Source organism: Aquarana catesbeiana, linkage group LG03 (assembly GCF_042186555.1).
Source record: "Aquarana catesbeiana isolate 2022-GZ linkage group LG03, ASM4218655v1, whole genome shotgun sequence".
NCBI lineage: Eukaryota > Metazoa > Chordata > Amphibia > Anura > Ranidae > Aquarana > Aquarana catesbeiana.
In genome coordinates, this window is record NC_133326.1 from 62,380,887 (window position 1) to 62,392,913 (window position 12,027).

General features: G+C 44.7%; 1 protein-coding gene across 1 annotated transcript in view; it reads left to right on the forward strand.

The window, feature by feature from the left end:
• Positions 1-5,124: 5,124 nt before the first annotated feature.
• The window catches only part of LOC141131396 (CDC42 small effector protein 2-C), a 43,240-nt gene continuing 36,337 nt past the window's right edge, over positions 5,125-12,027 (forward strand). The window contains exon 1 of the mRNA XM_073618608.1: positions 5,125-5,163. Coding sequence (XP_073474709.1) covers positions 5,140-5,163 — 24 coding nt within the window. The 5' untranslated portion in view covers positions 5,125-5,139. The remainder of the gene's footprint in view (positions 5,164-12,027) is intronic.

Genomic DNA, 12,027 nt, shown 5'->3' on the forward strand with positions numbered 1-12,027 from the left:
ACTGAATGGCTGTTATCTGGTGTCTATGGATAACTTAAAGTGAAAAAAAAAAGCCTAACTACCTATTTCTAAAAATGTTATCTACCCCTACCTACCTATCCTGCATACCTTGGCGGGGGAAAAAATGATCTGTGTACTTACCTATTTTTAGTCCACTTTGGACACGTGATCCTGCAGCTCCGCAATGATCATGTGATCCCACAGCTCCAGCTCCCCTGTGTCAGTGAGCAGCTGCTGCAGGGGAGAGGAGGGCCATGGGAACCTATGGGTGAAGTCATGACTCCCAGAATTCACAGCTGTTGTCGAGTAGCCCCTTACACAGAGCTGTAAAATCATGTGACTGGACCAGGTAAAACAATTAACTACACAGATTTTTTTTACACAGGTAATGCAGGATAGATAGGAGAAGGGAACTTTTTTACGAATAGCTAGTTAGGCTTTACAACCAATTTAAGGGCAATGCCTATTCATCTTTAATATTATTCTTACTCATGATCAGAAAAAGTCATAAGTAAAAACTAAAAAGGGTGGCTCAGTTTCCCTATAATGTACTAGGAAAAATAGTTAGAGAAATAACGTCCATATCAAAGGACCAGACATTTTGGTTTTAAAAGTAACAAGAGCTGTCATTGATCCAGAAATTCTACCCACATTTTGGCTTATCCGCTTAGTTATTTATGTATTTCCTTATCTTTGTGTGGTCTGGGAAAGCATTTAAACAATTTCCATTAGTAATTTAGGCGATCCTAGGAAAGCTATTATATTTTTCTTAAATATTAACTCCCGTCGAGTGATGCTACTCCTGCCGTGACAGCTCTTATATAGCTCAGGGCAGGGTCACCTGGTGATGTACACAGGTGACCCCGCCCCCTCTGATGCCACAGGGTTTCTTGCAGTTTTCCTACATCGCTGGACTTGTTTCTTTTTTGATAAAGGACTTGTCCCAAGCTGGCTCTTGTTTTTTTTTCCATTTTTGACACTTTTTTGGGTGAAATGGTAGGGGTACAATGTACCCTGTTACCAATTCACATAGGGGGGATCAGGATCTGGGGGTCCCATTGTTAAAGGGGGCTTCCAGATTCCAATAAGCCCCCCTCCCGCAGACGCCTGCAACCACCGGGTAAGGGTTGTGGGGATGAGGCCCTTGTCCCCATCAACATGGGGATATGGTGCTTTGGGGTCCAGACCCCAAATCATCCTCCCCATGTTGAGGGCATGTGGCCTGGTATGGTCTAGGAGGGGGGGGCACTCTCTCGCCCCCCTCTTTTCCTGCGGCCTGCCAGGTTGCGTGCTTGGATAAGGGTCTGGTATGGATTTTGTGGGGGGCCCTACGCCATTTTTTTAAAAATTTGGCACAGGGTTCCCCTTAATATCCATACCAGACCTGAAGGGCCTGGTATGGAATTTGGGGGGACCCCCACACAATTTTTTTTTTTAATTTTGGTTCAGGGTTCCCCTTAATATTCATACCAGACCCAAAGGGCCTGGTAATGGACTGAGGGGAACCCATGCCGTTTTTTTTCAATGAATTTTATCTGTATTGACGGGACCCGACAATTCATTACAGCTGCGATCAGTTTTGAATGACTTTTTTTGGGCCACTTTACAGGCATACTATAGACACCCCCCAGGTACGAAATTTAAAGGAATATTTCACTTTTATTGTTTCACTTTAAGCATTATTAAAATCACTGCTCCTGAAAAAACGTCCGTTTTTAAAACATTTTTTGCATTGATACATGTCCCCTGGGGCAGGACCCAGGTCCCCAAACACTTTTTATGACAATACCATACATATAAGCCTTTAAAATTAGCACTTTTGATTTTTCATGTTTTTGTCCCATAGACTTTAATGGTGTTCAAACAAATCTTTTGCCTGTTTGCAAGTTCTGGTGCGAACCGAACCTAGGGGTGTTAGGCTCATCCTTAGTACCCATCCCCACTTCCGAGAGATCCCACTGCGGTGAGATCACTCAGAAGTTCGGCCCCCCTCCTCCTTCCTCTGCAGCCGGGCCATTCAAAATGCACAGCGCGCTTCGCACATGCGCAGTAGGGAATCGGCTGTGAAGCCATAAGACTGCACAGCCAGTTTCCCTTTGTACAAATGGAAACATTGGCTGGGGTGCCAACCTCGCTAGATTCCAGGACAGGTAAGTATCCTAATAATAAAAGTCAGCAGCTACAGTATGTGTAGCTCCTGAATTAATTCTTGCTGGGGGGGGGGGGGGGACTCCGCTTTAAAGTGTTACTAAACCCAGAATCCTGCATTCACTATATCTGGTCTCCCACAGTACATGGAAATGCAATTATTTTAGTACATATAAACTACTAAATACCTTTTCTCATCATCATTATATAGCAGTCTTGTTGCTTCTATCAGTGTCTGGTTAAAGCTTGTAGGAGGAGTTTTAATTCTACTCTGATTGTCCTATCAGGCTGCAGGACCCCTCACCCTCTATCTCAGATGCTGTTCCCTGACAGGCTGTGCTCAGCACTGGTGAGGAAGCGATGGAGCCATACATGTCCCAAGATCTGTCGTCCTGTGTTGCGTCACCACCCACAACATGCACAGTATGTGTTTGGAGGTAACTTCCTCTTCATCAGGTGCTAATGAGGAGTCATCACAAAACGTATAATGTGCATGCTATGGGTGTTGCCGTCACACAGGGGACCGGATCTCCAAGAGACTGCTCTTCTTGTCCTAACACATGCCCCTGGCCAGGGTGTATGGACTGTTTTGTGGTCAACCCTAGTGAACAAACAGCATCCTGAAGGCCAAGGAACACACCAGACAGGTCAGGATTAAAGTTGTGGAGAATTTTAAAGCAGGGTTAGGTTATAAAAAAAATATCCCAAGCTTTGTGTTACTGAAAACTAACACTGCACATCACGCTGAATACACCATCCCCATCGTGAAACATGGTGGTGGCAGCATCATATTGTGGGGATGCTTTTCTTCAGCAGGGGCAGGTAAGCTGGTCAGAGTTGATGGGAAGATGGGCAATCTTAGAAGAAACGCACCAACACCTTTGCAGCCATTGAGCTACATGCTGGTTGTTTGGTGTGCTCCTGTACCTTTAAGAAGGGGTGGGCTCCCCTTCAGTCCACCTACCCTCATCTATCCATCCGAATGCATGTGCCTCCATTGTGGGGACACTCATAGTTTAGCGTTAGGACCACAGATACCAGGGTGCCGTGGTGAGGCTCTGTAGCTTACTCATGCGTTTGCAAATGCGTGCGGACTAAACCCCTGTTTTTAACGCATACTGATAGACAGGTTTAATTGGTTGTCAGCGAGCTGGTCGGTAAGTAGGCTTGGGTTTTTCCTGGGCATATCCCAGGCTTTGTTGTTAATCTTAGAAGAAAACCTGTTAGAGTCTGAAAAAGACTTGAGACTGGGGCGGAAGTTCACCTTCCAACAGGACAACGACCCTAAACATACAGCCAGAGCTACAATGGAATGGTTTATAGCAAAGCATATTAATATGGGGTATAAAAGAAAAAAAAAGTATACAAATCATGTTTTCCTGCGTTTCCACATATTTGGACACATTCAGAATACCTAATCTGCCCCTGGACGCACAGAATTCTACTTTCTTTAAATGCAAGTGATCACACAGTGTGGATTAGACTAGTTAAAGCTGAACTCTGGGAATTAGACAAACTTTCCCCTAGCATGCAGCATGCCTTTTATTTTTTTCTGCGGCCATGAAGCAAAGCATTGTGACTACGGCATGTCTGCAGCAATGGACATCTGCGTATCAGTGTTTAGGTGGGTGGTAAAACCGCAGCTCAACCGCCTGCTTTTACTGCTCCCCCTCCCCTCCCCTTGTGTATAACAGCCCTAAGGACCCTATCACAGTGGTGGCTGGGGGAAGGTGGAGGCTGGGTCTTAAAATACAGGTGACTGAGCTGTGGTTTTACTTCCCTTGGCCACTCATCGGAATTCCAACAATACAGCCTGACAGAGTTGCACACACTGCAGCACCAATTCTTTTTTCTTTTAACTGCTGCAGAGTTGTATAGGCGGCAGTGTCTGTCAGACTCAGTCATTGAGATCAATAAAGCTTTACCACAACTGCACATTAACCACTTCAGCCCCAGAAGGATTTACCCCCTTAATGACCAGGCCATTTTTTGCGATACGGCACTGCATCGCTTTAACTGACAATTGCGCGGGCGTGCAATGCTGTACCCAAGCAAAAACTATGTCCTCCCTTTTTTTCTTTCTTTTCTTTTTTTTTTTTTTTTCACAAATGGAGCTTTCTTTTGGTGGTATTTGATCACCTCTGCAGTTTTTATTTTTTGCGCTTTACACAAAAAAAAGCGACAGTTTTGAAAAAAAAATGGGCTGCTCTGTGCAAAACCAACTGCACACAGCAGATAAGTGTGACATGTTATTTAAAAAAATGTAATCAACCAATAAGTCTAAAATCATAAACAACGCGCCAAGTCTCTGATTTGTTATGCTTATTGAAGCAGCGCTCAGTGTCCGATGTTGTAAACACTTTATATAGAACAGATGTTGGAGAGACAGGAAAGTTCAAAATAAAGTTCAAAATAAAGCTGTGGTCTGTGGATATGAAGATATATGTAGAGATCCTTCCACCAATAATGATCACCGCGTGAGGGGGTCACCCCCCGTGAGATTGCACTCACCACAATTTCAATAACCACAAGCCTTTGGGTAATGATCTTTGAAAACTCTCCGTCTCCTTAGTTCAACCACCAGGTGGTGCAAAACCCTCTCGGTAAATGTAACATGGGGAGAAAATGAAATGCCATATAGCGTAATATTGCTTGAGAACATTTATTGAATAATTCAAAACAACACACTCCCCCCGTTTAAAATATGCGTACCAGATAAAAAGTATAATAGAGCATTGAAAAGTGCACTGTGCCTGTATTATTCGTCCTCCGGGAGGAATTCCGGGATGCGCGCTGTATGCAGCTAATCTTATCGCTTCCTGGTTCCCTTCCGTGGAGCGCACACGTCACTTCCGGTAGATTACGACCCTACCGGAAGTGTCGTGTGCGCTCCACGGAAGGGAACCAGGAAGCGATAAGACTAGCTGCATACAGCGCGCATCCCGGAATTCCTCCCGGAGGACGAATAATACAGGCACAGTGCACTTTTCAATGCTCTATTATACTTTTTATCTGGTACGCATATTTTAAACGGGGGGAGTGTGTTGTTTTGAATTATTCAATAAACGTTCTCAAGCAATATTACGCTATATGGCATTTCATTTTCTCCCCATGTTACATTTACCGAGAGGGTTTTGCACCACCTGGTGGTTGAACTAAGGAGACGGAGAGTTTTCAAAGATCATTACCCAAAGGCTTGTGGTTATTGAAATTGTGGTGAGTGCAATCTCACGGGGGGTGACCCCCTCACGCGGTGATCATTATTGGTGGAAGGATCTCTACATATATCTTCATATCCACAGACCACAGCTTTATTTTGAACTTTATTTTGAACTTTCCTGTCTCTCCAACATCTGTTCTATATAAAGTGTTTACAACAACGGACACTGAGCGCTGCTTCAATAAGCATAACAAATCAGAGACTTGGCGCGTTGTTTATGATTTCAGACTTATTGGTTGATTACATGTTCATTATTTAAAGTAGCTGCTTTAGTCTGCTGCAGCAGATTACAGAGTAATTTCAAGGCGCGCATTAATGTGAGGCAGAGGCGGTTTAAATTGTCCACACATTTTACAGTTTTTTTGTATTTAAAAAAATGCCTTTAATTTCACTTTAACCACTTGAAGACTGGGCCTTTTATGGCACTTTTTGATTACAAGTTTAAATCCTTCCTTCCCTTTTTTTTTTTTTTTCTAGAAAATGAACTCTAACCCCCAAACATATTGTATATATTTACCAGAGACCCTAGGCAATAAAATGATGATCGTTGACATTTTTTATGTCACATAGTATTTGCTCAGTGGTTTTTCAAATACAAGTTCTTTTTGGGAAAAAATAAATTTTGATGAATAAAAAAAACACGTGTGTTTATATATACATATATATATATATATATATATACGTGTTTGTATACTATGAAAGATGATGTTACGCTGAGTAAATAGATGCCTAACATGTCACTCTTTTTAATGAAAAAAAAATTATATATATATTTATTTATTTATTTTAAAAGAGTGACATGTTAGGCATCTATTTACTCAGCGTAACATCATCTTTCATATTATACAAACAAATTGGGATAGATAAATTATATATGTATCTATCCCAATTTTTATGTATAATATGAAAGACGATGTTGCAGTGAATAAATAGATGTTTAACATGTCACTCTTTTTAAAATTATGCACGCTTGTGGATTGGCGACAAACTACAGTACGTTAAAAAAAGAAAAAATGTCTTTATAGGTTACCTGTTAAGAGTTACAGAGGAGGTCTAGTGCTAGAATTATAGCTCTGGCTGTAATGTTCGTGGTGATACTTGCATATGCGTTTACTTCTGCGCGTGAGCATGGAGGGATGGGGCGCTTTAAAAAATGTTTTTATCATTTTATTTTTTACACTGTCTTTTTTTACCACTTTTATGCCTAATACAAGGCATGTAAACCTGATGTCTCTTCAGTCCTCCAAGGCCACAGAGGTGATCAAAGATGATCTGGTCTAGTGATGGCGAACCATGGCTCCCCAGATGTTTTGGAACTACATTTCCCATAATGCTCAACTACACTGCAGAGTGCATGAGCATCATGGGAAATGTAGTTCCAAAACATCTGGGGTGCCAAGGTTTGCCATCACTTCTCTAGTCTTTTATCACCTCTTTGACCAGCCAGCCGCACCATTGGATCATTTCTCGGCGAGGTGGCAGAAACGGTAAGTCCGAGACACACTGGTGGGGGGTGTCCCCTCCCAGCGCTTCTCCGGGTTGCATTCTGGGAGAGAGTATTTATGGGACAGACTCCATGTTTCGGGGAGCTTTTACCTCGTGGCCCTCCTGGCCTAGAGGCATGTGTTAGTGAGTTCTACCTCACGGCCCTCCGGCCTGGAGGGTTGCATTGCGACAGCTGAGCGGGTAGACCCAGAAGCCTGTCTGGGGCCTGCTCTTGCTGGGATGGTCCTGTGCTGTCTGTCCTGCGGGAAGAAGTCGGACAATCGGGAAGATCCAGGGGAGGACCCATCTTGGAAGGGACCATGCAAGGCTGGTCTTAAGAAGGGCCTGGTGACTCGATTGGAGGACGCATCCTGAACTACTCTACCGCACAAGTACTGCTGGGTCGGCTTAAAGGTTCTGGTACAGTGTTTGCTGTTCATCGAAAACTACTACATCCTGTGGCAGAGGATCGTGCAGTTTTGTTCCACCCAAGTCTGTGGCAGAGACTTTTTGTTCATGCTGCGTTCCGGCTGCTAGGTTAGTGAGAGAGACCTATCCGGACGGGCAAAGATTTCATACTGAGCTGAGGATACATTCATCCCAAAGATTTCAATTCCTTAGTGCTACGCCAAGAAAAGGTATTTGAACTTCACTGCAACTCTTCTTCTACCTCTTTCCTGATACTTCTTCCAGTTTTCTCCCATTAAAGCATTGGAAAAGTACTTAAGTGACTGGTGCCTACATTGTCTGATAATAAGCTCAACAGGACCCTAGACCCGGTACTGGTGAAATTACAGGTAAAAAGGTGACGGTAACAGCCCGCAAAAAATCAGCAGCTCCACCGTGAATTAGTGCTACATGTGGGGGCTCCTCCGGGATTGTTTGCCGTTACCCTGAGCAGCCCTGAGGAGTATTTCACCGGGAGTTTGTTAAAAGAGGTTTCTGGACTTTGTCACTTTTTCCAGGAAAAGAAGGGGTTAAATTGCAGGACTTTATTTCTGACTGCGTAGGCTGTGGGTGAGAAGTAAAAGCCCGGGAGCTACGTGATCAGAGGAACAAGTGGGAGGAGCCTAACCTACTTGTTGCCGCGTGGGACGTGGTGGTGTGTGTTTGGCGCCAAAGGAGAGAGGAGCCTCGTGATCGTACTGAGAGCATCAGAGTGCAGCCATGTCGTCTTTCCCATTGTTACCGTCGACTATGGGATCCAAGATGTTTCCTACAAGTACTGCTGCAGGTGCTATGCTGACCGGGACCCTGCTAACAGATACCGGCATTATTATTATTATTATTTATTATTATTATTATTATACAGGATTTATATAGCGCCAACAGTTTACGCAGCGCTTTACAACATTAGGGAGGACAGTACAAGTACAATATAATTCAATACAGGAGGAATCAGAGGGCCCTGCTCATTAGAGCTTACAATCTAGGAGAGAGGGTCAAGTTATACAAAAGGGAAATAGCTGTGGGGGATGAGCTAATGGAGAAAATAGTGCAGTTGTTAGATGGAGGCAGGATAGGCTTCTCTGAAGAGGAAAGTTTTCAGGGATCGCCTAAAAGTGGATACATTTGGAAACAGTCTGACAGATTGGGGTAGGGAATTCCAGAGGATGGGCGAGGCTCGGGAGAAATCCTGGAGGCGGATATGGGAGGAGGTGATGAGGGAGCTAGAGAGCAGGAGGAACGGAGAGGGCGATTAGGTTGGTATTTTGAGACTAGGCTAGTGATGTAGCTGGGGACAGAGTTGTGGATGGCTTTGTAACTTATTGTTAGTATTTTGAATTTAATTCGTTGGGCGAGTGGCAGCCAATGGAGGGATTGGCAGAGGGGGGTAGCAGACACTGAGCGGTCTGTAAGGTGGATAAGTCTGGCAGCAGCATTCATGATGGACTGAAGGGGGGATAGTCTATTTAGAGGTAAGCCAATGAGGAGGGAGTTGCAGTAGTCGAGACGAGAGATAACCAGGGAGTGAATCAGGAGCTTTGTGGTTTCGTTGGTTAGAAAGGGACGTAGTTTAGAGATGTTGCGGTGGTTGAGGCAGCAAGTGATTGGATGTGGGGCCGAAAGGAGAGTTCAGAATCCAGGATAACATCTAGTACCCTGACATGTGGGGACGGGTGGATGGTTGTGTCATTGCTCTTGACAGACAAGTCAGAGGAAGAGGCACGTGAGGGAGGAAATATTATAAGCTCGGTTTTGGACAAGTTGAGTTTGAGGAAGTGGTGTGACATCCATACAGATATGTCGGTTAGTTAGTTAGTGATGCGTGAGGAGACTGATGGAGTGAGTTGAGGGGTGGAGAGATAGATTTGTCTGTCTTCAGCGTAGAAATTATATTGAAAGCCGTGAGAGGCTATCAGCTGACCCAGGGAAGAGGTGTAGATTGAAGCTGCAGGGGCGGTTCGTACTATACACAGTTGGAGATATCGAAGGGCTGGGCATGCTTTGCCACAAGTGTAAAGGACTGGCCATACATCTCCGTCCATTTGTCTGATGTTTGCAGTGCGGAGAATATTTGTTCACAGTGAAGCAACCTACAATGTCGCCCCGTGTTTATCGTGTGGATTGGGCTACAGGTATCGCCACAGTGGAAACTGCTGCCATTACTGTTGGAGAGCAACAGGCCGTGATCTCGCCTAATACCAAAAGTGTTTCCGAGGGAGATGTCGCTGTTACCGCTTCATCAGCGGACATCACTTCTATTTCTACTTCTACCACACCTATCCCCGTTGCACCTGTCCAAAGGAAGGTAGGATATGTGAAGGCTTCCCGCGGCCATGGTCGAGGCCTGCCCCGGAGACTACCCGAACCGGAGCCGGAGGAATACATGGATCCGGAGAAGTCCACGTCTGGAACGGGTGAGAGATCAAAGGGGAACATATCTGGGACTCTGTAAATATTTGCCAGCGGAGGAGTTGAGAGACTCGGAGATAGATTCTATGTCGGATCTCTCCGGTGATGATGATTTGTTTGAGACAATGTCACAGGAACTGTTGTGGGCCCAGGGTGAAGATGTTGCTTCTGCCCTTACTTTCTCAGAATGGACAGCTCTGGATTCTGGGAAGACATCACCTTGTGTGGAGCCGCACAGTACTACCAAAGAGACATTGTCTAAAGTTGCTAGTTTGCTTGAGTTTGAGCCAACACCCATCGGATCTATGGTGCGCAAATCACCAAATTCTTCTGTGCCTCCTGGTTTGGGGAAAAATAGAACTTTGCCTAGACTTGCTCATTTACAGAGAGTGCTCACCAAACGCGTTGCCACAGAATATGGTCTGGAATTTCCCTATGTTACTCAGGAAATTATGCAGGACATTGAGGCCAACCAGGAACGCTGGTACCGTGAAGCTGTTTGGGACTATTTGTCTGTACCAAAACCTTTCCAGAAAGCTGGGTATTCTGCTGCTATGGAAAATCCAAAGTAAAAGAAAAAAAAAAAAGAAAAAAAAAATTGCGCTAGGTGCTAAGCAAAAAGAAAAATGATAATAAGTGAAAAAACCGTGAAGGAGGTCCTGCAGCTAAGCACTATAACCCCAATACGAGGGCACATAGAAAAAGAGTCAAAAAGGACAGTGCAGCGCTGGACCAATTGCAAAGTGGATAAATGTGTGGTTAAATATGTGCAAATTATATATGAAATATATGACCAAAAAATTAAAAAAAAATTAAAACATTAAAATTAACCTACAATGATAAAAAACAGCCAGTGATAATGGCTAGTGAGAGACCATACCATACAAGATGTGCAAGTGATAAAACACAAGTAACGTGAAAGCATAGCATGAAACAATTTTCATAAATGTGATGAGTGAAAAATCAAGTCCAAAGATAAACCAATGCAGAGTTCGGAGTTGAGTGATCCACCGCTAGTACAGCCCGCCACCAGATGATGAGTAATGGAGGCTTACCAGAGAGCCTGCGACCGCACTTACTCAGGGGGGTCAAAACAGGCTTAGTAGTGGAAGATAGACTCCTGGGGATGTCCTGCCGGTCTCCTTCTTGGGCAGCTGATCAGCAGTAGCAGGGGAACCAGTGCGGGGGGAGTGCTCCCAGGGCGATTCCGATGCTGTGATTGGTGTTTAAGATGTCACATGCTGCTGCCAATGATTTTGGCATGAGTAAACCCGTTTTGCCACAGCAGCAGAGTCCACACTGTCTCCTTCCCAGGCTGTCCCTCTTCTGCTTTTGGTTGCTATGTTTGTATCTATGGTATTGTGCCATGTACAGAGCTCTTCCTCCAGCAGCAATGACATGCACACACAACACCCACAGGAGGCGCTCTGCACACCAGAAGTGACAAGGCTGAGCACTCACTTCCCAGTGTGTCAGCCACTATTACAAAACAATGTTAACCTCTTGCTGACCACGTAATGCACATGTGTGGCCGCAAAGAGGGCGGGCCTTAATGCCCACACAGTGCACATACGTATCCATGGTGACTGACGTTTCTGTGCAAAGCTGGCCATACACTATACAATGTGATTGTACAATCTTCTTTAGATTTATCAGAACTATGTAATAGGAGGACAGATTTAAACCGCCCATTCAACTGTATGAGATCAGGCAGGCTCATACACCACATTGTATCAACTATCCGCAGGTGGATATGGCCATGTTATTGAGGAGATCCGAGATTTCACCGAATCCCAAAAATCACCGTACATGTTCAATCTCCAGAGCAACATGGCCACTGAAGTCTCCGATCGCCTCAGTGGTACGGGCGGTTACAATTCTTCTCCCCTCCCCCACACCTCATATGTGTTTCTGTATATGGTCTCCCCTTATTTATGTACATGGCACCCCAACGCAGGATTCCAGCACAACAATACAGTGAGGTCCGATGCCGTGTGTGGCAGAACGGTCCATGTACTATTACATGGCAACACACCGCAAGACACTTCACTGCATTGTCATACATTACACCCCAAATATGTCTGCTGGAAGGTACATTGGGGTCCAAGAATGCCCCCCCCCCTTACTGGACACTTACTGGAGGATCCACCTTCCGAAATCATTAGAAATCACCACTAACAACGAGATAAAGAGATAATCACACAGATCGTAAAATACTTTTATTGTAATATAAAAAGAGCAATGAGGAGTGAGGAAACCCCTCCCACATCACTGACACCCCCTCCCCCCATCACTGACACCCCCTCCCACATCACTGA